Source organism: Mus caroli, unplaced genomic scaffold (assembly GCF_978045245.1).
Source record: "Mus caroli unplaced genomic scaffold, Mus_caroli_1 scaffold_5, whole genome shotgun sequence".
In the NCBI taxonomy this organism is placed as follows: Eukaryota; Metazoa; Chordata; class Mammalia; order Rodentia; family Muridae; genus Mus; species Mus caroli.
In genome coordinates, this window is record NW_028227260.1 from 107,379,915 (window position 1) to 107,401,915 (window position 22,001).

The following is a 22,001-nucleotide window of genomic DNA, read 5'->3' on the forward strand; positions in this document are numbered from 1 at the left end:
GCTTGTTTTGCTCTGTTTGGCTGTTGTCTCTTGGAGGCCTGGTATTTTCTGAAGAGGAAACAGATGAGGAGTGAATCACAGGGAGTTAGGGGATGTTAGGAGTAGTGGAAGGAGGGGAACCTCTGGTAGGGATGTGTTGTATGAGAAAAACTATTTTCAATAAAAAAAAAATAATATAGAAGCTGCCTCTGTGAAACCTAAATGTAGTATACTCTATTTTTATAGGAGAAGTCTGAATAAATAATAAATAGTGAGCTATGGAGAGAGTTCAGTAGTTAAAAGCACTTGTTTTTGTTGATCTGGATTCACTTCTCAGCACCCACATGATGGCAAGATCCAATGCCCTCTTCCAGCCTCCACATGTACCAAGCACACAACTAGTATACATACAAACAAACATACATACATTCATGTATGCATGCAGGCAGGCAGGCAGGCAGGCAGACAGGCAGGCAGACAGACAAAACACTCATTACATAGACTAAAAATAAAATCTTCTATGGGATGCATTGGTGGTTCAGTAGTGGAGATCTCCTTTCACACGAGATAGTTCTGTTCAATTCCTGGCCAATGCAGTATCTCTATCAACAGAACAAACAACAATGAAGTCCAGAAAAGATGTGAGGGAGAGGGAACCCTCCCCCGCCACATCAATTTATTGTTGATGAGATGGCAAACTGGTCCAACCACTTAGGAAGTCAATGTTGAAAATGCTCAAAAAGCTAAAAATAAATATACCATATGATGTAGTAAACATACTCCTCAGCGCATGCCCATAGGACTCAAGCTCCTATTCTACAGTTACTTGCTCAGCCATGTTCATTGTTACTCTACTCACAGTATCTAGGAGATGGAAACAATCTAAATGTCCTTCAATTAATGACTAGATACTGGAAATGTGGTGTATATGTACCTTATGGAAAACTATTCAGCTTTAAAGAAAAATGAAATCATGAACTTTGTAGATAAATGGATGGACCTAAGAAAGATCACATTGAGTGAGGTCTCCAGGCTCATAAAGAAAAATGTCTCCTATTCATTCCTTCAGATGTGACTATATAAGCTAGGATAACCATAGAAACCAGGGAAATAAAAATGGAATGTGGCAGGAGGAAGCAATAAAAATAAGAAGAGCAAGGTAGAGGTAATTTGGAGGGTGAAATCGAAAAAGGGGGGAGCTTTAATGAGATAGGAGATAAATACAAAAGGAGGGCAGAGGGTAAAATAACAATAAGAAAGTTTGTAAAAGTTGTAACGAACCAAAACTCTTTACTCAAAATACCCATAATACAAGTAATTTTTTGTATTTATATACATATATAGCTTATATGTTAAGTGTTCCAGCTTACTAAGTGCATTTTAGGAAAAGTGTGTGTGTGTGTGTGTGTGTGTGTGTGTGTGTGTGTGTGTGTGTGTCTGTGTGTGTGTGTGTGTGTGTGTGTGTGTGTGTGTGTGAGAGAGAGAGAGAGAGAGAGAGAGAGAGAGATGCCACGCATACTGGCCTATCTCATTACAATACCTCTATAAATTTCTAACACCATTACTATAAACCAAAGTTAGAAAGCTGAAATGCCAGTAAGAGAAGTCAGAGTCCTACATTTAAAAGAAAGTCATCATATACGGAGGTCAATTAAGGGCATAGACAATAAAGTTAACCAAGTGGATGAACTGAAAGAGAGGGGAAACCAGGAAAGGGGATGACATTGGAAATGTAAATAAAGAAAATATCTAATAAAAGATAGTGATAAGAAAAAAAGAAAGTAAAACACATGGAAGAAAAGCTTAATGAAGAAATTAAGGTTGAGAAAAACTTAAATTAAAAAGCTTGAAATAAAAGAATAAATCAAACAAATAAAAAACATGGGGGGCAGGGTGAGCTGGAAAGATTGGTTAATAGTTAAGAGCATTGGCTGCTCTTCCATAGGACCCAGGTTCAGTTCCTATCATTCTCATGATGGTTTGCAACCATCTGAAACTCCAGTTCCAGGAGAGGCAATACCCTGTAATAACCTCCATGTGTATCAGACATGCATATGGTACACATATATACATGCAGGCAAAGCATTCATACACATAAAATGAAGTAAGTATACCAGAAAATTAAATCCTCCAGGCTAAGGAGAAGGTGATAAAAAGTAGAATTGTAGATCTGCAATAAGAATGAAAAGCAACAAAAATGTCACTGGTGTGAGTGTGTCACTGGTGTGAGTGTGTGTGTGTGTGTGTGTGTGTGTGATGTTCTCCTCACTATAGAAATGCCATTAGTGATAACTGACAGGATGCAGTAAAAATAAGCAAAAATGGAGCCAGTGTAACAGCATATGCAGAAGTAAAGTTCATATCACTGCATTAGAGAAAGGCTGAGAAAAGGAAAACTCAAAGTGAAGCATGAGTTTTCTATATCTGACTATCCTGAACAAAACAAGGTTGTTTTCTTTCTAAGACATAAGACCCTGTTATTCTGATGAACAGATGAATGCACACACACACACACACAGCAAAAGAAATGAAAGGAAAGGAAAGGAAAGAGGAAGGAAGGAAGGAAGGAAGGAAGGAAGGAAGGAAGGAAGGAAGGAAGGAAGGAAGGAAGGAAGGAAGGAAAAATATACTTGTGTAAAGGGTTTCCAAGTGAGCCTAAAGATCAGACTCACTAAAAAAGCAGAGCAATTATCTGGGTATTGATGTGTGCGAGCTTCATCTTGGACAACATTGATCTCAGGGATAGAGTCTTAAAAATAACCTACACAGCAGATATGAGAGTGAAATTGTGTGTGTGTGTGTGTGTGTGTGTGTGTGTGTGTATACAAATCTATATACAAAGTTAAGACTATTAAGTAAAGAAAGCAAAGGTAAATGCTAAAACATAGATGTCAGGTAGTGGGTAGGAAAAACATGGAGAAGAGAACATCACAGGGAAGTTTTATGAAATGATAGGGTGCATAAGCATTCCAAATTCTGAGTTAAAATGGAGAATAAAGAAAACTTAAAGCATGCCAGCATTCTCCTTTGTCTGCTTCCTGCTCCCCAAGACTAAGGCTGGTTCCTGTTGCCACTGCTCTAAGCCTCACTGGAGGTCAGCCTTCATGGTAGACTCCACCCCAGTCTTAAGCCACCATACAGTTATCCTCTTTTAAATTGCTTTCTGACAGGTATTTGGTCACAGAAACAAGTAAAAAAGAAACATACCAAAAAGTTCCTATTTTTATACTGCTGTTTATAAGTCTATAATCACCAATCAGTCACTCTCTCTGCCTCTCCCTCTCTCATACACATAAAACATACACACACACAAAACACAATACACATGCGCGCGCACACACACACACACTTTAAAGTTCCCAATTTGCTTTGAAAAATATTAAAACGTTATTCTTAACCCCCCCCCACCAAAAACAAACAAACAAACAAAAAACCCTGCAACCAGTATGTGGCTAGTGTCATTAAAAATAAATTTCTTGATTCGAAGGAACCATCTTCCTTCCCGGATCCCACCAAGTCTAGTCTGCACAGGTAAGAGTGTGGACTAGAGAAGCTAACAGCTTCTGAGACAGGCTCTGTTTCAGGCCTTCATCTTCTGCCAGGAGGCAAATCCGATCAACAGATATCTGTGCACCTTCTCTGCAAGAGGAGAGTTTGCCTGCAGAGAGTGCTCTAACCACTGAAACTCAGGAGAGAGCTAGTCTCCCAGGTCTGCTGGTAGAGGCTAACAGAATCACAAAAGGAACAAGGTCTAACCAGAGACAAATATAACGACTGACTCCAATGATTACCAGATGGCGAAAGGCAGACATAAAAATCTTATTAACAGAAACAAAGACTACTCACCATCATCAGAACCCAGCACTCCCACCTCAGCCAGTCCTGGGTACCCCAACAAACCCAAAAAGCTAGACCCGGATTTAAAGGCATATCACATGATGATGGTAGAGGACATCAAGGAGGACTTTAATAACTCACTTAAAGAAATACAGGAGAACACTGCTAAAGAGTTACAAGTCCTTAAAGAAAAAGAGGAAAACACATCCAAACAGGTGATGGAAATGAACAAAACCATACTAGACCTAAAAGGGGAAGTGGACACAATAAAGAAAACCCAAAGTGAGGCAACACTGGAGATAGAAAGCCTAGGAAAGAAATCAGGAACCATAGATAAGAGCATTAGCAAAAGAATACAAGAGATGGAAGAGAGAATCTCAGGTGCAGAAGATTCCATAGAGAACATGGACACAACAATCAAACACAATGCAAAATGCAAAAAGATCCTAACTCAAACATCCAGGAAATGCAGGACACAATGAGAAGACCAAACCTACAGATAATAAGAGTAGATGAGAATGAAGATTTTCAACTTAAAGAGCCAGCAAATATCTTCAACAAAATTATAGAAGAAAACTTCCCCAACCTCAAAAAAGAGATGCCCATGAACAACAAGAAGCCTACAGAACTCCAAATAGACTGGACCAGAAAAGAAACTCCTCCCACCACATAATAATCAGAGCAACAAATGCACTAAATAAAGATAGAATATTAAAAGCAATAAGGGAAAAAGATCAAGTAATATATAAAGGCAGGCCTATCAGAATTACACCAGATTTTTCACCAGAGACTATGAAAGCCAGAAGATCCTGGACAGATGTCATACAGAAACTAAGAGAACACAAATGCCAGCCCAGGTTACTATACCCAGCCAAACTTTCAATTACCATAGATGGAGAAACCAAAGTATTCCAACACAAAACCAAATTCACACATTATCTTTCCACGAATCCAGCCCTTCAAAGGATAATATCAGAAAAAAACAATACAAGGACAGAAACCACATCCTAGAAAAAGCAAAAAAGTAATCAAACAAACCTAAAAAATGACAGCCACAAGAACAGAATGCCAACTTTAACAACAAAAATAATAGGAAGCAACAACTACTTTTACTTAATATCTTTAATATCAATGGACTCAACTCCCCAATAAAAACACATAGACTAAGTGACTACACAAACAGGACACAACATTCTGCTGCTTACAAGAAACCCATCTCAGGGGAAAAGACAGACACTACCTCAGAATGAAAGGCTGAAAACAATTTTCCAAACAAATGGTCTGAAGAAACAAGCTGGAGTAGACATTCTAATACCTAATAAAATCGACTTCCAACACAAAGTATCAAAAAAGACAAGGAGGGGCACTTCATACCCATCAAAGGTAAAAACTTCCAAGAGGAACTCTCAATTCTCAATATCTATGCTCCAAATACAAGGGCAGTGACATTCATTAAGGAAACTTTAGTAAAGCTCAAAGCACATATTGCACCTCACACAATAATAGTGGGGGATTTCAACACACCACTTTCATCAACGGACAGATCATGGAAACAGAAACTAAACAGGGACACAGAGAAACTAACAGAAGCTATGAAACAAATGGATCTAACAGATAACTACAGAACCTTTTATCCTAAAACAAAAGAATATACCTTCTTCTCAGCACCTCATGGTACCTTCTCCAAAATTGACCATATAATTGGTCACAAAACAGGCATCAACGGATACAGAAATATTAAAATTGTTCCATGCATCCTATCAGATCACCATGGACTAAGGCTGATCTTCAATAACAACATAAATAATAGAAAGCCATCATTCACGTGGAAACTGAACAACACTCTTCTCAATGATACCTCGGTCAAGGAAGTAATTAAGAAAGAAATTAAAGACTTTTTAGAGTTTAATGAAAATGAAGCCACAACACACCCAAACTTATGGGACACAATGAAAGCATTTGTAAGAGGAAAACTCATACCTCTGAGTGCCTCCAAAAGGACACTAGAGAGAGCACACACTAGCAGCTTGACAACACACCTAACAGCTCTAGAACAAAAGGAAGCAAATTCACCCAAGGGGAGTAGACACCAGGGAATAATCAAATTCAGGGGCGAAATCAACCAAGTGGAAAGAAGAAGAACCAATCAAAGAATCAACCAAAGGAGGAGCTGGTTCTTTGAGAAAATTAACAAGACTTAGCCAGACTCAATAAAGGGCACAGGGACAGCATCCTAATTAACAAAATCAGAAATGAAAACGGAGATATAAAAAGAGATCCTGAAGAAGTCCAAAACACCATCAGATCCTTCTACAAAAAAAAAAAAAAAAAAAAATCAACAAAACTGCAGAACCTAGATGAAATGAACAAATTTCTAGAAAGATACCAGGTACCAAAGTATATAACCCCTAAAGAAATAGAAGCAGTCATTAATAGTCTCCCAACCAAAAAAAAAGCCCAGGACCAGATAGGTTTAGTGCAGAGTTCTATCAGACCTTCAAATATCTAATTTCAGTTCTTCACAAACTATTCTACAAAATAGAAGCAGATTGTACTCCACCCAACTCATTCTATGAAGCCACAATTACTCTGATACCTAAACCACAGAAAGACCCAACGAAGATAGAGTACTTCAGACCAATTTCCTTATGAATATCGATGCAAAAATACTCAATAAAATTCTCGCTAACCAAATCCAAGAACAAATCAAAACAATCATCCATCCTGACCAAGTAGGTTTCATTCCAGGATGCAGGGATGGTTTCATATATGGAAATCCATCAACGTAATCCAGTATATAAACAAACTCAAAGACAAAAACCACATGATCATCTCCTGAGACTCTGAGAAAGCATTTGACAAAATCTAAAACCCATTCATGATAAAAGTCTTGGAAAGATCAGGAATTCAAGGCCCATAACTAAACATGATAAAACCAATCTACAGCAAACCAGTAGCCAACATCAAAGTAAATGGTGAGAAGCTGGAAGCAATCCCACTAAAATCAGGGACTAGACAAGGCTGTCCACTCTCTCCCTACCTATTCAACATTGTACTTGAAGTCCTAGCCAGAGCAATTCGACAACAAAAGGAGATAAAGGGTATACAAATTGGAAAGAAAGAAGTCAAAATATCACTTTTTACAGATGATATGATAATATATATATATAAGTGACCCTAAAAATTCCACCAGAGAACTCCTAAACCTGATAAACAGGTTCAGTGAAGTAGCTGGATATAAAACTAACTCAAACAAGTCAATGGCCTTTCTCTACACAAAGGATAAACAGTCTGAGAAAGGAATTAGGGAAACAACACCCTTCTCAATAGTCACAAATAATATAAAACACCTTGGAGTGACTCTAACTAAGGAAGTGAAAGATCTGTATGATAAGAACTTCAAGTCTCTAAAGAAAGAAATTAAAGAAGATCTCAGAAGATGGAAAGATCTCATGCTCATGGATTGGCAGGATCAATATAGTAAAAATGGCTATCTTTCCAAAAGCAATCTACAGATTCAATGCAATCCCCATCAAAATTCCAACTCAATTCTTCAACGAATTGGAAAGGGAAATCTCCAAATTCACCTGGAATAACAAAAAACCTAGGAGAGCAAAAATTATTTTCAAGGATAAAAGAACCTCTGGTGGAATCACCATGCCTGACCTAAAGCTGTACTACAGAACAATTATGATAAAAACTGCATGGTACTGGTATAGCAACAGACAAGTAGACCAATGGAATAGAATTGAAGACCCAGAAATTAACCCACACACCTATGTCCACTGGATCTTTGACAAGGGAGCTAAAACCATCCAGTGGAAAAAAGACAGCATTTTCAACAACTGGTGATGGCACAACTGTTAGTTATCATGTAGAAGAATGCGAATTGATCCATTCCTATTTCCTTGTACTAAGGTCAAATCTAAGTGGATTCAGGAACTCCATATAAAACCAGAGACACTGAAACTTATAGAGGAGAAAGTAGGGAAAAGCCTTGAAGATATGGGCACAGGGGAAAGTTCCTGAATAGAAGAGCAATAGCTTGTGCTGTAAGATCAAGAATTGAAAAATGGGACCTCATAAAATTGCAAAGCTTCTATAAGGCATAAGACACTGTCAATAAGACAAAAAGGCCACCAACAGATTGGGAAAGGATCTTTAACTATCCTAAATCAGATAGGGGACTAATATCCAATATATATATATAAAGAACTCAAGAAGGTCGACTCCAGAAAATCAAATAACCCCATTAAAAACGGGGCTCAGAGCTAAACAAAGAATTCTCACCTGAGGAATACAGAATGGCTGAGAAGCACCTTAAAAAAATGTTCAACATCTTTAATCATCAGGGAAATGCAAATTAAAACAACCCTGACATTGCACCTCACACAAGTCAGAATGGCTAAGATCAAAAATTCAGGTGACAGCAGATGCGGGTGAGGATGTGGAAAAAGAGAAACACTCCTCCATTGTTGGTGGGATTGCAAGCTTGTACAACCACTCTGGAAATCATTCTGGCTCTTCCTCAAATAATTGAACATAGCACTACCGGATGATCCTGCAATACCTCTCCTGGGCATATATCCAGAAGATTTTTCAACCGGTAAGTAGGACACATGTTCCACTATGTTCATAACAGCCTTATTTATAATAGCCAGAAGCTTGAAATAACCCAGATGCCCATCAACAGATGAATGGATACAGAAAATGTGGTACATTTACACAATGGAGTACTACTCAGCTACTAAAAAGAATGAATTTATGAAATTCCTAGGCAAATGAATGGACCTGGAGAGCTTCATCCTGAGTGAGGTAACTCAATCACAAAAGACCTCACATGATATGTACTCACTGATAAGTGGATATTATCCCAGAAACTTAGAATACCCAAGATATAAGATACAATTTTTGAAACATATGAAGCTAGGGAAGAATGAAGTCCAAGGTGTGGACTCTTTGCCCTTTCTTGGAACTGGGAGCAAGGCACCCATGAAAGGACCTACAGAGACAGAATGTGGAGGTGGGACGAAATGATGGACTATCTAGAGACTGCCATACCTGGGGATCCATCCCATAATCAGCCTCCAAACGGTGACACCATTGCACACACTAGCAAGATTTTGCTGAAAGGACCCAGATATAGCTGTCTCTTGTGAGACTATGCCGGGGCCTAACAAACACAGAAGAGGATGTTCACAGTCAGCTATTGGATGGATCACAGGGCCCCCAATGGAGGAGCTAGAGAAAGTAACCAAGGAGCTAAAGGGAACTGCAACCCTATAGGTGGAACAACAATATGAACTAACCAGTACCCCCCCAGAGCTCGTGTCTCTAGCTGCATATGTATCAGAAGATGGCCTGGTCAGCCATCAGTGGAAAGAGAGGCCCATTGGTCGTGCAGACTTCATATGCCTCAGTACAGGGGAACGCCAGGGCCAAGAGGTGGGAGTGGGTGGGTGGGGAATGGATGTGGGAGGGTTTGGGGGACTTTTGGGATAGCATTGGAAATGTAAATTAAATAAATACCCAATAATAAAAAAAGTTTAAAAAATTCTTCTTATTTTTTTCATTTTGTATTTTTACTAGTATAGTCTCCTTCACTGTAATCAGAGAAAGTACATGTTACAGGAGCCTACTCTTCTGAGCTTTCCCATATACACTTTTGTTGGTTATTTTCTTTATTTACATTTCAAAGAGCATCCCCCTATCCCATTCCCCTCCCTCCCAATTCTATGAGGGTGCTCCCCCACCCACCTACCCACTCCTCATTGCCCTAGCATTCCCCTATGCTGGGGCATCAAGCCTTCACAGGACAAAGGGCCTCCTCTCCCATTGATGCCAGATAAGGTCATCCTCTGCTACATATGCAGCTGGAACCATGGGTCCTTCCATGTGTACTCGTAGGTTGATGGCTTAGTGCCTTGGAGCTTTGAGGGGTGGGGTCTGGTTGGTTGATATTGTTGTTCTTCCTATGGGTCTGCAAACCCCTTCAGCTCCTTCAGTCTGTCCCCTAACTCTTAAATTAGGACTCCTGTGCTCAGTCTGATGGTTGGCTGTGAGCATCCACATCTGTATTGGTCAGGCTCTGGCAGAGCCTCTCAGGAGACAGCTATATCCGGCTCCTGTCAGCAAGTACTTCTTAAAACAAGTCTTGAACTAGCACCTGTAACTCCAAGACTCAGGATCCAGAAGCAGAATGGTGTTACAAACAAGCTAGGACTATGTAGAGAGGTCCTGTCTCAAAAAGTCAAAACCACATCAATTCAGTCAAGATAACATGCTATGTATTCTTCAATTAAAAAAAAAAAATCTTGGGGGAAAGGCAAGAAAAGAAAAGGATAAAAACCCAAGTCATTGACTAGGATCCACAACTTCTTTATGTTTTCACAAGCTCTTTACTAATTTGATACAACCTCCTTGTCATTTAGGACATTTGGGAATGGAGACTAAATAGCCAGCTTAGAAAATAGAGAGATTCCCTAGTGTGCACCAGGCCCTGGATTCAATCCCTCAAAATGCATAAACCACCAAGGTAGCATACACCTGAAATTCCAGCTCTTGGGGGCTGGAGGCAGGAAGTTCAGAAACTTAAAGCCATCCTCAGTTACATAGGAATTTTGAGGATAGCCTTTCTATGTAAGATATTATCCTTAAAAAGAAAATAAGAAAACACCAGCGTAGAGGCATGAGAAAAATCTGGACCCAAGATGAAATCTTGCTCAGCCTTGCCTCTTACCAGCCGTGTGATCTCATGATCTTGCATTCAATGTCCAAGCACTGAAGCCTAGATTGGCTCTCTGTGGAGCCGGCTTTAACAATCATATCATGTAGGACTGTTGGAATATATAGCCTGAGTCATCTGGCATGGTGTATGCAGATAATTGTGTATAGAATGAACATCAGTTGAGTTTGAATATTAATTTGACCACATATCTATCCACTTAGGAGGGAAATGAACTCTCCAGGAGAATCAATATCAAATCAACCCCAACACACAGCTTTCCAAATAAGTCATGATACTGTCTTTCTAAAAAGGAAACTATTTGGATGTGAATAACTCCTCCCAGATCGAAAAAATTTGAATTTCTTCAACTGAAGAAGCTGAGAATTAATTTAAAAAAAAGTTTCTTCCCCTCACAGCTGTTCATCTTCTGATATACTAATTTTATTGCGACCAGATCCTAGAGCCTGGTTAAAATTGGCCAAACTACAATCCCTTGGTTCTGGCTCTTCCAGGCAAAAAGAAGAATGGCAACCTGGAGATTCCTAGGCAGCACCCAAGGATTCTTACCCTGCTGTCTTGGAAACCCTTATATAAATCTGTTCAGCCTTGTGGATCAGGGTATAGAGCTGGATATAGCAGTGTAAGGCCATTATCTTAGCACTTTGGAAGTGAAAGCAGGAAATCAGTTCAAGGCCAGCCTTGTCTACGTGAAATCCTGTCTAAAAATCCAAAACAAACAAAACAAAAAAATTTCTTAGAGCAGACAGTATGTTTAAGCACGCTAGGGGAGAATCCCAGGATGCTTGCCATTCAAGCATCAGCCAGGGATTCTTCTCTTGTTCCCTGGAACCCCAAGGGAACAAGTTAATAATTTTGATCCTAGTATTTTCTCTGTCCTCAAAGACTTACTAAGAGTCAGGGCTATTGCATCGACTTGAGATGTGTGCACTTGAGTGATGACAAGCAGAGTCTCGCTTCTCGGCTTGACACTTCTTGCTTTCTTATCATCTTCTCCATGCTCCTAATAAGGCAGCTGTACCTCAGACACCTCTCCAAAACCACACATATTCCAAACAAACAAACAAACAAACAAACAAATATATTCAAGTTTGAGCTCAAGTATTAAAGCATATTTGCTGTTCCTGCAAAGGACCTGGGTTCAGTCGGTTATCAGCATCCATACTGTGGCTCACAATCAGCTGAAACTCCAGTTCCAGGGTATTTGGTGCCATCTGCTAATCTCTGTTGGCCCCAGGCACACGTGGTAAACATACATACGTTCAGGTAAAATCACTCATACTCATAGAAAGTCAAATAAATAAAACTTTAAAAATATATCCAAATAATGTTTGACCAATAAATGAATCAGTGAGCAGAGATCTTAGGATTTATTACCATTTTTCCTGTTTTATTAATCAAACCAATCTAGGTACATATTTTAGAGTTGACTAAACAGATTGAAGGAACTCAAAGATTAACCATTGAATAGTTCCCTCTATTTTCTCAAAAGCTGGTAAGACAGGAAAGAAATTATGATCACTCATAAACGTACATTGCAAAGATAATGTAACACATTTTAATTACAATTACAATTGGAGAAAGTACCCGAAAGGAAAAAATAAAATGAAACAGAACACAAAGTTGCCCCACACTGTGTTTTAACCATACCCAGACTAAACTTTATCCTCTTCTACAGAAAATTGTGCCTGTCCTCTTTCAAACCAGATATTAGGCTGCCTCTTGTTGATATCAACATGGTACTAAGCCAAGGGGCCAACTCCGACTCTCCCTTCCTCATTTCTGAATGCTTCGCTATATAAGGATGAGAAATAAGTTGGGGCCCTACTTGTAAGCTTGGCCAAAAACTCAAGGACTTTCATCTTGGTGGTCTCAGAGTAGGCTCTTGGACCCCATAAGAACTGATAGCGTGGAGGATAACTCTCGGGTACCTGCTGATATATCAGATAATTTTGGTACACTAAATCTCCAGTGAGGAACTCCCTGGGCTCCCCATAAATGAAGTGCTCCTTCCCATCATATATTCCCATCATATTCAGAAATTCCCACATGCTTTCTTCAGAGGCACAGTTTCCCTCTATGAATATCACACCCAGAATAACTATCAGGAAGCCATTTCTGGGCAGTCTCTGGCTGTCAGTTATCACATCATCATATGTGAGGCCCAGTGAGTTGGTCAGGACATAGGAGCTGCTTACTGCATCATCTTCCTTTATATCAATGCCAAAAATCATCTCCAAGCACTTAGAAGCTTCCTCAAAGATAATGGGGAATTCATTCTCAAAGACTTCGGTGACAACTCTGAACATTTCTACTTTGTTGATGGGTTCCTTTATTCTATATTTGAGGATCATAAGATTCACCAGTTCAGTAACCTTTTGGTTTTGGAGTTTTCTCCATGAGGAAGTGAAACTCTCTTCTTCCTGGCTGCTGTATTCTTCATCCAAGTTGCTGCATGACATGAGGGTGTACAAGCTCTGATGACTTTGGGAAATATTCATCATCCAGGCAACAGACCCATCCACCCCACTGGGATTGCCCCAGATCAGAGGATGGGATGAAAAGGTGGAAGGTGGAGAAGGACAGGAGGGTAAAGAGATTTTTAATGTGGCAGATAGTGTGAAAGACACAGTATCACCATCAATGGTTTCCCATTCCTCCTCCTCAACTTCCTCTTCGTACTCCTCCTCTACAACTTCTTCCTCCTCTTCCACTTCCCCAACATCTCCTGCTACTTCCACCTCTTCCACTTCCTCCTCAACTTCTGCTATTTCCTCCTCCTCTCCTGTTCCTTCCTCCTCTTCCTCTTCATCATCATCCTCTTCCTCATCTTCTTCCTCTTCCTCTTCCTCTTCCTCCTCCTCTTCCTCCTCCATTTCTTCCTCATCTTCTATGTCTTCCCACTCCTCTTCCATTTCTTCCTCTTCATCTTCCTGTTCTTCATCAGGCAATATATATATTTCAAAGGCATCCTGGAAAACCTTCTCAAGGCTGAAGTATGGATAGTATGGCATAATGAATCAAACCGGTGATGGCAGTATACGCAGGATTGTGGGTGAATGGATCCCACTGACCTGGGGAAGAGAAAGGTAGTGTGAGTGGCCTCAGCTCAGAATTTCCTTCCTGGCGGTTTTAACAAAAACATACTCACAGGACTCCTTTGTGTGTGATGTCCCAGAGATCTGCAAGGCTACCGCTTTCCTTGTTGCTCGTCTTACTGGAACCTGAAGATGGATATGAGAAATGTCCTCAGCATTTAGGTCACAGTAAGCTCTGAGACTCTAGGGCCCACAGTTAGACATGTGTCTAGGTCCCTGGAACCCCTGGGTTCTGGGGTTTGGGTAGTATGCTTGGTACATAGTCAGGATATGCTTCTCGCCTTAGCTACTTTACTTCCTGAACCTTTTCTAGTCTGGGACTTGAGGGACTATGACTCACATCAAGGCCTTCACTGCTATTTCTTACAGCTCTTTAAAATGAGCTGAGATGACCTCCCACACGGCAGGCTTCCAGAACAACCCTAAACTGCTCAATGCAGCTGGGTTCAACTTTACTCTGAAATCACCAGAATCCCAGGTATATGATCCCCTTTGAGTTTACCTTTACTCTGGCAAGTCTTAGATCCTATTCACCTGCTGCACTGCAAAAACCCCTAAAGATAACAGCTCACACTCCTCAGACAAAGAAAACAAAGCATGAGAATCCCATTCCCCAAGCACACCTGCGAAGGGACTTCTAAGATGACAGTCAAGAACTGACCAAACTCTGGGTTCTATCTCCTAAATGAGAGATGTACTTTTCTCAATCTGAACTTGTCAGAGCCTGGGGCTATATCATCTGCTGACCACGGTTTGCTCCTCTGAGCAATGCTTTGAGATTACCAAGATAGAGAAGACGATGTATCACATCCAACCACATCCCTCAGGGCATCCAATAAGCTGACAGTCAGCATGGGAAAGGTAGCAGCAGATATATTTTCAGTCCTAGAAAGGGTGACCATACCCTCAGATTTTACTTAGAATCCTTAACCTCTGGCAGTGCTGGATTTGACTCCTCACTCTTCTGACCTGATGGACTGCCTAATCATACTATTGCATCTTCAGACCAAGTTCCTCAGTTCCCTGAGAGTGCAAGATGACACAGAAAAGATACCAAATTCTCACTCTGCTGACATAACAGACACACAAAGGCTTTCCTTGTCTCCCTGGAATACTCCATACAAAACTAAAATGGCATCAAATCCACTGACTCCTGTCCAAGGTCTCTTTTGAGACCTTGCCTCAGTCTCTTTTGAGATCTTGCCTCAAAATGGTATCAAATCCACTGACTGCTGTTCAAGGTCTCTTTTGAGACCTTGCGTCAGTCTCTTTTGACCTGAAGTGTGTCTAGTTAACCAAAACCTCACCATCTGGAAACACTCCTAGACCCTGGCTTTTTGGAGAGCTTGTGGCAGAAGGCAGAGCCCATTACATTAGATCACCACAAGCTATAGCCTCCCTTGGCTGGAAGTAAGTTGAAAGTTGGACTCCTATCCATAGGGATAGAATTAGAGATGGGGAAGAATGAAACTCCTTCAGTCCTCACCAGGGACCTTTAATCTGATGCCAAGCAAGTCAAAGACTTGTCTTTACACAGACTAACCCTCACAGAATTTTTCCTTCTCAGGTCAAAGCCCTTCTCTTTGACACATCACCCAGAAAAAAGGTGTCACATTTGACAGATATTGCCCGCAATATCCTAAGGTTTATACCTGTTGAGTGTGGGGCCACCTCACTGGAGACTGGGCTATTTGTTTTCCTATGCTGATTACAAGAGAGGGTTTCTCCTCTCCCACCCCTGACTCCCACCTAGTCTAAGGAGCTAAATTGGACCTGACAGGATCTGAGAACTCCTTTGCAAAGGTGCCCTGGCCATCTTTGACAAATCTTTTTTTCTCTGAGTAGCCTGCTTCCAAAAGCCTCACCTCCCTTAGGACTCTCACATGTGGACGGTTGGAAGGATTATGACATAACCCTGCCTAGATACCTCTGAGACAAGTGAGATAAGGCGTCATACATTCATGGACAGCAGGGAGGGGTGAGGGCTTCCAACAATCCCTCGGAGTTCTCCATATCCTCTATCCTGTGACATTTCTCAAGGCTGACCCTAGTCCAGTCTCCTTCCAGACAGCCTCACCTCCCCTGAGGAGCCCATCCCCCATAGAAAGCTGTAAACAGTACATACACACCGAAACCAACCAGGCTGGAGCCTCCTAAAAACTGCTGATACAAATAGGATTAATGCCCCCTATTTCTCTCAAGTAGGACAAGTCTTCCATTCTTACATCAGTCTTCTAGCACAAGATTCGGCCCCCTCTCCTGGCTGACAAAAGTTCAAAGTCCTTCCAAAAAGCTTTGCTTCTCTGGGACTCCCAACATTGGGGAAGGGGGCAGCATTAAAGCAAAGAGCTTCTATGCTGCAGAAAGCCTCCTGGGGAATAACCGCTGGGACAGGGAATACTAGCACCCACAACATGTTTGGGAGAAAAAGGGTTCCAAGCCCACCCCAAGGGGCCTCCCTTTAATATGCCCACGGCTAGGACTCCTTCCCTGCTGACCAGAGTCCAAACTTCACAACAAAACCTCACCTCTCTCCGGACGAGAAAAACAAACCAGAAGCCTTAGGCGATCCTCCCTGGAAAGAGCAGCTGCCCAGAATGGCCACCGTGGGCGGGACTTCCAGCCCAATTACCTATTTTCCCTTACATGATTGGCCAGGCCTAAGAAGCCAACTCTTATGGCTGTGAAACCACGGGCCATAGAATCTCCAGAGAGAATTCTAAAAACAATACATCCAGGCACCAGGGAGACGGAACTATGTACCCAGTACATCAAGGCACCAGGGAGGCAGAACTGTGTACCTGTGTGCATCAGAAAGAGGTGATTTGTCCAGGCAGGACAAATATTTTATCTGAAGGGAGAAGAACCCTGAATCCTTTCATGTCCTCAGCTGATAACCTAGCAAAGTTCAGAACACAATCCTCTGCTACCCTAAGCCAACCTAAATAGCTTTGTTAGATGAAACTTATCCTTTATTCATTAAGATTTCCAACATGGAAGTTATAGTATGTGCACCACACGCTAGTATGATTGCTGTGGGAGGAAGTGACTAGAAAGTCTGCTACGGGTAGACTCTCAAGCTCAGTTCTGGCTTGAGAGACCCGGCTTTTCACCTGTCAACAATGCCAATTCTCTCTCTGGACCTTCGTTCTCTGGAATCTAAGCAACCTGTCCATTCTGGAAAGCCAACAAAGCCAGCAGGGGGCAAGTGAGGAAGCAATAAACATTAAAGCCCCAGGGCTTCCCAGAGCTTACAATTTAGATAGGGTGGGGGTGAGTCCAGTGTTGAGTGCAGCCACAGATAGTAGGAAAGGATATAATCTCTCCCCGATTATTTATATTTAATCCTGACAAAGCATAAATCCTATTCTTTTTGCTGACTGCATGATCTGTCCTTCAGGCCAAGGTCCTCATTTCCCTGAAGATTTTCAGATTTTCAGGTAGGAAAATAAAAGAGTGGGTACTTCTAGCAGATTTTTCTACCTAGACCTCCCCTACCCAACATTTCCTGGGGCCTCTCAGAGCTCAAGCCCCCACTCCCCCATCTCTCTCTCTCTCTCTCTCTCTCTCTCTCTCTCTCTCTCTCTCTCTCTCTCTCTCTCTCTCACACACACACACACACACACACACACACACACAAGGCAGATGATCCGGGCTGACTGTTAGACAATGGGAAGTCTCATAAACCCCCCTCAATTGTGGGATTTAACAGCCTCAAAGCCTGCACTTCTTTCTCTGTGGAAGTATGCTTGTTGTCTCCAAACTATGGCCCTTGCCTTCTTGTGAAGGTACTTCCTTACAAAACTAGAACTGAAGAGGCCTGCTCATCATGAATCCTCCTCTGAAGCATTCCAGGACTCATAGCAGCAGCAGAATGACATTCTGAGGAATGGTCTCCGCTCATAGGGAATTAACTGGTTGACCCCTCAGTGCTCACCCTTGGAGGTCCTTATAATGCATCCCTCCCTGCCATCTCTGAGCATTTACTTAAACCAAACTCTTACAGAGAATGTTTTTGAGTTCTGGGCCAGGTCCTAGAAGGGAGAGAAACCACACACATGATGGAACAGGGAACCTTCCTTCGGCCCCCAACAAACACATACACATGCACACACATAAGCCTTGGACGTTGGAAACATTTTCATCTAAAACTTTTTTTTTACAAAAGTGATTGAGAATAATAAAGTTTATAGGTTTTTAGAGATACTTGGGTATTAGTAATTAAGTAATATAAGGAAGGAATGCAAAACATGGAAATGGGGCAATAAAGTATGAATGAGAGAGAAAGTACATGGGCTAAAATGTGAGAGGTAGCAGAGAAAATAAAGTAAGCACAGAAAAAGATAACAAAGTCCTAAGAGCCTATTTAAATGAGACAGGTGCTAAGCCAAAACAACCAAGCCAATGACCTTCAAGAGTATAAGTATAAATAAATATATATATATATATATAAATAAATACGTTGAAATAGAAAGTAGAGCATCGACAATAGTTCTTCCCTTGTTGTTCTAAATGGAGCTCTTCCTACTTCCCTGCTTATCTTCTGTCTAAGGCTTGGCAGGAGGAGAGGTGGAGAGGGCTGATATGCTTAATAATTCAATTTAGGTCTATATGTTCATCCTGCTATGAATATTTCTTCTGGTATCCTCTATGTTCTGTAGGAATTCCCTGAGACCCCAGCCACTGTCTCACTTGCAATTACAACCCACCATCATCTCCGTTATGCTGCAGAACCTTATATATTTTCACCTGGGGCTTTCTGTGACCCAAGCTCTGAGATGGTATAAAAGGCCCACCTATGTTTCTGTTCACCTTTGAGCCTGGATGCTCTTTTTCTAGACAGATTTTTCTTCCCCTTATTATTTTGTGGTTTGGTTTTTCTTTTCTTTTTTTTTTTTTTTTTTTGCCTGAGGGCATTCCTACTCACTGGTGTAAAGTGTTCTCAGTGCAGCACATTTCTCATGTCCCTCTGTTGTCATATGCCAAGCCAGTGGTAGGGGCACGGCCTTCTCAGCCTGTTCATTCTCAGAATTTCTGCTTCATGGCTCCATGCCTCAATCTCTATACCCAGCAGTGCTCTAGCCTCCTCTCCAGCCCTGATATATGCAGCCCCTCTTATATCCCCACAACCATGTCAGTCTCTCTCTGGGTTTTCAGTTATACAATACCTACATCTAGAAGTGGATCCTACCTCCATGGCAGCTACCACTGCCTCAGACTCAGTACAAGTAGCACAGGTAATTCAGAGAGAAATGGTTTTTGTTTTATATGGTTTGGTTATTTAGTTGTTTGTTTATCCTGATCCCTTTATTCACTATATCACACGAGGCAGCTTCTAACCACCCTCTTACTTAGAACACATTTTTGATATTTGACCAAACATAGTTTTAAAAACCAAGTAATATTATTTCTCTTCAAATTATGGAGTTAACCTACAATGGCTTGGCAATGCCTCTGCTATATACCACAAGCTAACACATAAATATCCAGTGTTGGGAATGAGTTATCTCTTTGGGAATGGTTGGCCAGTGAGGTCCCACATACCCTTAAACAATATAGGCTGTTGCTAAATCTATACGTTATCCTTAAAACCCGATGGTAAGAACATATTGCTGAAGATATCAGAACATAGATGGTAGAAAAGCTGGAGTGAGTTGGAAACTACATTCTCACTAGCTAGTTTCATAGTTCTTGGAGGTAGTATGCATGCTAATGGAAGAGAAAGACATCATCATTCTTATCCAGCTGCCAACCAAACCTACAGTAATAAATTTGCCTGGAAGGACATGTTCACTGGTATAATAGTGGCATAAACACTATGGGAGTATCCAAGTACTTCCTGATTGAATTTAAGTCCCATTCCACAAAATGAAACCCATACCTGGTACCATTATTAGGCCAAGAGATTGTGGCTATAGAGACTGGGGGGTGCCTATTATTAGAACAAAAAGCTGTGGCTACAGAGGCCAAAGGCCCTGGAGGATTAATCTACTACAATTGCTCTGCCAAAGTGACATAGTATTAAGTGGACTCCTAGTGATTTATTGTTTTGTCCATCAGTAAACTTTCATCAGAACCACTTTCTTTTGTAATCAATGGCAAATATCACAAACACCAAATTATTCAAGGTTCAGAGAATAAGAAATTAAGGAGTACTCAAGCCTAGTTGTGGCATTTGTGTCATAACCCCTCCTCCCAAGACAAGAATCATTGCAGAACAGGGGTAGAAAGAGTGTAAGAGTCAGAGGTAGTAGATGACTCTAAGGAAACTATTTTCTGAGCACAGCACGGCAATATGTCTGAATTCTGAGCAATTTATGACAGCCTGAACAAGACCTGTGAAAGCTTAAGCCAGATCAAATCACAACATGCAGAGTAGAGCTGAGTACAAAGTCCCACACCTAGCCTAGGAGCTATTAGTAATCGATAGCTGTTAGGAGAGGAAATTTTCAGTTTTCTTTAAGAGTATAGCTCCTGGCAAATCAATCATGTTTCAGTAGAAGACTACCCACTGAAGATTATATGAGAAGCACAAATTAGACTTGAATTATTCTTTTAAAAGGAGAAAGAGAGAGAGGGAGAGAGGGAAGGAAGGAAGGAAGGAAGGAAGGAAGGAAGGAAGGAAGGAAGGAAGGAAGGAAGGAAGGAAGGAAGGAAGGAAGGGAAGAAAGGAAGAAAGGAAGAAAGGTCAAAGTTGGGTGGGTAGGAAAGGGGGTAGATTATGGAGAACTTAGAAGGTACATATGACCAAAGCACACTGTAAAAAATTCTCAGAAGACTAATAAGAATGAAAATAAACAAGTTAACCTGTTAATCAAAAAGTACTTGGAATTCAAGACTATAAATGTGATAATAATGTAACATTAAAAGATTAAACTGTATACAAATATTATTATGTTTTAAAGTTGAAGTAATGTAAGCTTCCATACTCATTATACAAAACCAATAGTACTCCAACACCAGGACTGGACAGAAGCACAACTTTTTACCTTTTTACCAGAAACAAAAATAAAACTATAAGTCAATATTTCCAATGAACATAAATGGGAAAAATATATAAAATTTTAGTATGCTGAATATGAATGTATATAAATAAGGTTATTTACCATGACGAGAGATTGTCCACATATAGAAATCAATATCCTCACTAGGACAAATATCATGTCAATACATACAGAAGAACATTCAGTAGTCTTGAATAGTCCTTCATGATTTAAAAAAAAATCACCGAGTATTTTAATTACTGAAAGGTCATACTGCAGCATAATGAAGCATGTATGTGAAAAACTCAGATCTGACATACTAAATGAGGAAAATCTGAAGTCACTTCCTTTAAAATTTGGAATAAGACAAAGATGTCTTATCACTCAACTCTAATACTATTGTATAGTACTAGAAGTTCGAGCCAAAGCAATTAGCCTGGAGAGAAAAATAAAATGCATATAATGGAAGGGAAGGGAATCAAACATCCCTGTTTGTAGATGAAATGATTTACATATATACAAACCTAGATTTCACCAAAGGTTACTAGAAATGATAAGCAAACCAAGTGATATTGTAAGATACAAAATCAATAGACAGTGCTCAGTATTGTGTTTTGTACAGGAACATTGAACTTGCTTTAAAAAAAAAAAAACACAAATTTTATTCTATCCACAAAAGCTGGAAAAGATTAAAGCCTAGAAATAACTTAGAAGAAAATGAAAGAATAGATGTACATAACATTAATGAAAGAAATTGAAAATATACACATAAAATAATGGGACTATTTCTAAAATATCATATTTAACCATATTTAATATAGCTTTTAAGGAAATGAATATTTTTCCTCTAATTTTAGTTTCAAATATTATTTCCCTCATTGTATTCCCTCTAAATTGTGTGCTGAACTACTAACCTCTGGTGTCTCAAAGCGTGATTCTAATTGGAGTCCAGGCCTTCAAAGATATATGCAAGATAAAATGAGCTTATGTGAATGGGTCCTAATCTAATATGACTGGTAGAAGAAAAGAATATGATACAGAAACACAAAGAAGAAAAACTGTGTGAACACAAAGGGAGAAGGTAACTACCTAAGCCAGGGAGAAAGTCAAAGGAAAACCAACTCCCCTTATGACTATAACAAAATAAATGTACACTGTTTCATTTACCTGTTCTGCGGTACTTTGTTATGAAACCCTAGTAAAGTAATTTAGGTAACATAGATGACTGTAGTGAAAATTATTTCCTAACATTAAATCATTCCTCAGACATGGTCCATTCATTTGTTTCATTCTCTTTTTATGTAAAGTTTTTTCTATATAGTCCAGGCTACTTGAACATGCTATGCAGTCAGCCAAGTC

General features: G+C 40.3%; 1 protein-coding gene across 2 annotated transcripts in view; it reads right to left on the reverse strand.

Moving 5' to 3' along the window:
- Positions 1-11,984: 11,984 nt before the first annotated feature.
- Positions 11,985-22,001, reverse strand: part of LOC110286137 (melanoma-associated antigen 1-like) — a 168,403-nt gene continuing 158,386 nt past the window's right edge. For both annotated transcript variants that reach the window (XM_029473339.2, XM_029473337.2), the window contains exons 9-10: positions 13,713-13,785; positions 11,985-13,635 (exon numbers count right to left, since the gene is read on the reverse strand). In XM_029473339.2, the coding sequence (XP_029329199.1) occupies positions 12,304-13,575 (1,272 nt within the window). In that variant the 5' untranslated portion in view covers positions 13,576-13,635; positions 13,713-13,785 and the 3' untranslated portion in view covers positions 11,985-12,303. The remainder of the gene's footprint in view (positions 13,636-13,712; positions 13,786-22,001) is intronic.